General features: G+C 35.7%; 1 protein-coding gene across 1 annotated transcript in view; it reads right to left on the bottom strand.

Annotated features, from left to right (window-relative positions):
* Positions 1–1,473, bottom strand: part of LOC106876902 (WD repeat-containing protein 49) — a 66,856-nt gene extending 65,383 nt beyond the window's left edge. The window contains exon 1 of the mRNA XM_014925654.2: positions 1,336–1,473. Within this exon, the coding sequence (XP_014781140.1) occupies positions 1,336–1,473 (138 nt within the window). The remainder of the gene's footprint in view (positions 1–1,335) is intronic.
* Between the last annotated feature and the right edge of the window lie 2,708 nt (positions 1,474–4,181).

Below are 4,181 nucleotides of genomic sequence, written 5' to 3'. Positions count from 1 at the left end.
GTGTGTATGTGTGCGTGTGTGTGTGTGTGTGATTTTAATCATGGCAGCTATTCCAAAGATATTATGAAGTGGTGTGGGGAGATGAGAATACATTTTAAAAGCCGGTTTCTGGAAAGAAATTTTTAAAAATGTGAATTGCAGGTGTTTCAGAAACTGGAAAACTATAAAATGATGGAAAATATTGGAAAAAAAAAAAAAGAAAAAAAAGAAAGAAAGAATGAAAGAAAAAAAAAAAACGATCCACTAAGTTGTTTTTGAATGTAATTTAAAGGCACCATTAGTTGTTGTTTTGTCCTGGTCAGCCTCGGTCCAGGGAACCAGTGATAAAAGACATCCTATTCATTTTTCAGGTCTTACTTAATGTTTGTTTTTTAATATTTCTGAAGATTTCAACAACAAAATTTGCATTAATGAGAAATACAAGGTGTAATCAAAAAGTATCCGACCTTTGGCTAAACAAAAAGTAATATTAAAAAACTCACCATTTTGATTTAGTCTCCTCCAAAGTATTCCCCTTGGGAGTCTACACTCTTCTGCCAGCATTCCTGCCACTGCTAGAAACATTTCTGGAAATCACTTTTTCGGATGCTGTAGAGCTGTGCTGTCAGATTTTGCTTAACGTCCTTTGTTGATTCAAATCTTCTCCCTTTGAGTGTCTTTTTGAGCTTTGAGAATAGCCAAAAGTCACACAGAGCCAAGTCTGGGGAGCAGCAAGCCTGACAAACAAGTGATGTGTTTTGCTTGATGAGGAATGTTGGACAACATGGGTGGAATGAACTGACCCATGGCTGATTCCAACTTAGGCAATAATCTCCTCAATAGTCACATGACAGTCTTCATAGACTATTCCTCAAACCTTTGCAATTATTTTGTCATTTCTGCTAGTCGATGGTCTGCCACAACATGGCTCACTGTCCACTGAGGTGAGGCCATCTTTGAACCAGTCCCTTATTTGTGTTTTTCCCATAGTTGGTTGGCACTCCGTCGCTTACGACGTCGAGGGTTCCAGTTGGTCCAATCAACGGAACAGCCTGCTCGTGAAGTTAACGTGCAAGTGGCTGAGCACTCCACAGACACGTGTACCCTTAACGTAGTTCTCGGGGAGATTCAGCGTGACACAGAGTGTGACAAGGCTGACCCCTTTGAATTACAGGCACAACAGAAACAGGAAGAAAGAGTGAGAGAAAGTTGTGGTAAAAAAAGTACAGCAGGGTTTGCCACCATCCCCTGCCGGAGCCTCGAGGAGCTTTAGGTGTTTTCGCTCAATAAACACTCACAATGCCAGGTTTGGGTATCGAAACCGCAATCCTACAACCGTGAGTCTGCTGCCCTAACCACTGGGCCATTGCACTTCCACTTTCCCATAGCATCATCTCCAAAGGCCTTCTGAATCTTCTTGATAGTCTGGGCTTGCATTTTACCAAGTTTTTGGCAGAATTTGATACAGTATCTTTGCTCCATGCGCTCGGTCATCTTGATTCAAAAAGAAAAATCGCACAGCCCACTCTTTATATCTGTACTGAACACGTCACTGTGGACGAATGGCACAACCTACAGACACAAAAATACCCATGCAGATTTTGCTCACACATTATTATTTTGTGTAAAAAAAAATCTAAGTTGGATACTTTATGACTACACCTCCTACAGCCACCATTTTTAGCAACACTACTAACTCCCAGTACAAATTTATTTCTAGTCATTATTATTGTTATTATTATTGATCAGCTCTGATCCAGCAGATCTATAACCAAAGGCATTCTACCCATGACCATTCCATTTTTTAAACTTTTTCAGTCAGTATATCTCAGACTAAATTATCCAATGTAATGTTCTTATTTCTTAACAAAACAAAAAATGGTAGTGTGTGACATGAGGAAAATTTTAGCATAATAAAAAAAATGACAGAATGGTTAAAGTACAAATGCTTTAAAAAAAAAGACTGGATTAGATTGTCACAGTAAGGACACCTTTAAAGGAACATGAATTTTTTGTGACATGTTTGTGCAACCATGTGTCCCAATTTGAAAATTTTCTTTTTTTTTCAGGTGCTAAACCAGAAGATATCCAGTTAGAGTGTTTGTTTGGCATTCAAGAAACAAGAAAATACAGTTAAATTGTTTTGCTTAAGAAATTTTTTGATATGGACAACCTCCAATATCAGTCTGTTCTTATGAACAGTTATATAGAGGAAATGTTGTTTAAGAGTCATATTGTTATTTAAGAATACAAAAAAAATCTGCCTCAATAAAACTTCAGCTGACCCATGCAAACATGGAAAAGTGGACGTTAAAACATTGATGATATATATCATTTTCGCCATGATAGATCGCTGACCACTACATTTATATTTTTCTTCTCCTTGTTTCTCTCCTTATTTCTTTCTGTGTTCCTTTCAGTTGAAGAGCGTAGCTCAAAACGTCAAAGACTTTCTCTATTCCCAAGCGTTAAACTAATACATCCATTTGTTGTTTACACCACCTGTCTTCGTCTGTTGTTTTCTCCCATATATATATATACACACACACACACACACACATCCAAGTTCATATAGAAGCATATGGATATAAACATGTAGTCTGTCAATAATTTTACAGAGTAAACGCCTCAAACCGGATTATAAGATTAAATTTAATGAATCATGCAAAATAATTAAAAGAAAATAACATCTAAGATAGATTGCAAACAGGAGTACACAGAAATTTCAAGGTGTAAAATTGCACCTGAGTACTGTATACAAAAAATTCATTACATTAGAATCATGCAGTTGTTATAAAGTAGCAAGTTCAATTTGTGAAAAAAAATTTTAGGCAATAAAAGGAGGGCGGACCAAAAGTCACGCACCAAAACATTTGATATTTTATTTATAGTTATTATTATGATTCGTTTTGTTCATCATGTATAGGGAAATGTGTATTCATCCTTATTTTATTTCATTTAATTTTAGAGAAATTGATGCATGTCTTTGACAATTCCAGAGTGTATTAAACTTATTTTGTGCATCACTCTTGGCCCACCCTGACTGGAAAGTTGTATGTCAATGAGTAAAAAGTATATAAACTGCATATAAGTTATTACCACTATTATTTACTTCTGCGCTAGTTACCATTCACTAATATTATAACCTATCTCTACTCTAGCTAAAATTTACTATGAATTTACTGTTGCCTACACATATTTCACTTTTATTTCCATTAATAAATATCTCTAAATAGCCATTTTCCACACAATAGCACAAGATGCATTTCATTTAAATGCCTTTTTATCTTCAGCTTACTGTCACGTTTAACTCTTTCTCTGCTAATATTTTCCACCTTTTTAGTCCATATCCAAACATTCCATCATGACACTTTCACATTTATAGTCAATTTTTTAGGAAGTTTCTGTCAACAACCTTACACTAAATTTATCCTAATATTATAAGACGCAAAAAATATACAGGGTGTCCACACAGTCTGGGTACATGAGGATTAACACATACTTTAAGAAATTATTATTTCTTATGTTTAATTGTTTATGTTATGATTTTATTTACTCCATGTACCCTTGTGGACACACTGTATATTAGCATCGCTATATCAAAATCTATCCTCTACAAACTTTAGACAATAAATTATTTCACGCTCTTGCCACCATAACTGATAAGTTCACCTAATGAGCCATCAGTTTTGTCACTACTCAAAATATCTTGGAAACTACGTACAGCTTCTGTTCAATCATTCTGGTGGGAGCAGACCCCACTTATTAGTTTAATTTAACAAGTATGAACAAATTTTATTTTAAAATTTAGCTGTTGCCTAATCCAGGTCAATTCCAATAGAAGAAACCTATTTTCAAAGGTACTTCAGCTGTGAACATCACGTTTTTAATATTAAATTATTTAACTTGTCCTTTCTTTTTTCGAAAGTAGGCGGGAGTGATTTCAGGGAGGTTTAGCTGCTATTTCTGACAGTTCAAAAGACGACGTAGAGGCTTCCTCAACAAGGTCGGTAAGGTCGGTCAAAAAGCTCTCTCACGGTGACATATAATAGCATAAGCCGAAACTATATCTGAGAAAGACTGGGTTTCCTCTAATGAGCTGGAAAATACTTTTGTCCTTATCAGTTACAAAACTTTTAGAGCACTGTTGACATATGCGTGACACTGCTCTCTTTCTTTCTCTCTCTCTCTCTCCACGCACA

The sequence above is a fragment of the Octopus bimaculoides genome, chromosome 16, assembly GCF_001194135.2.
Source record: "Octopus bimaculoides isolate UCB-OBI-ISO-001 chromosome 16, ASM119413v2, whole genome shotgun sequence".
NCBI lineage: Eukaryota > Metazoa > Mollusca > Cephalopoda > Octopoda > Octopodidae > Octopus > Octopus bimaculoides.
The sequence above is the reverse complement of the archived record's forward strand: the minus strand, read 5'-3'. Positions and strand labels throughout refer to the sequence as shown.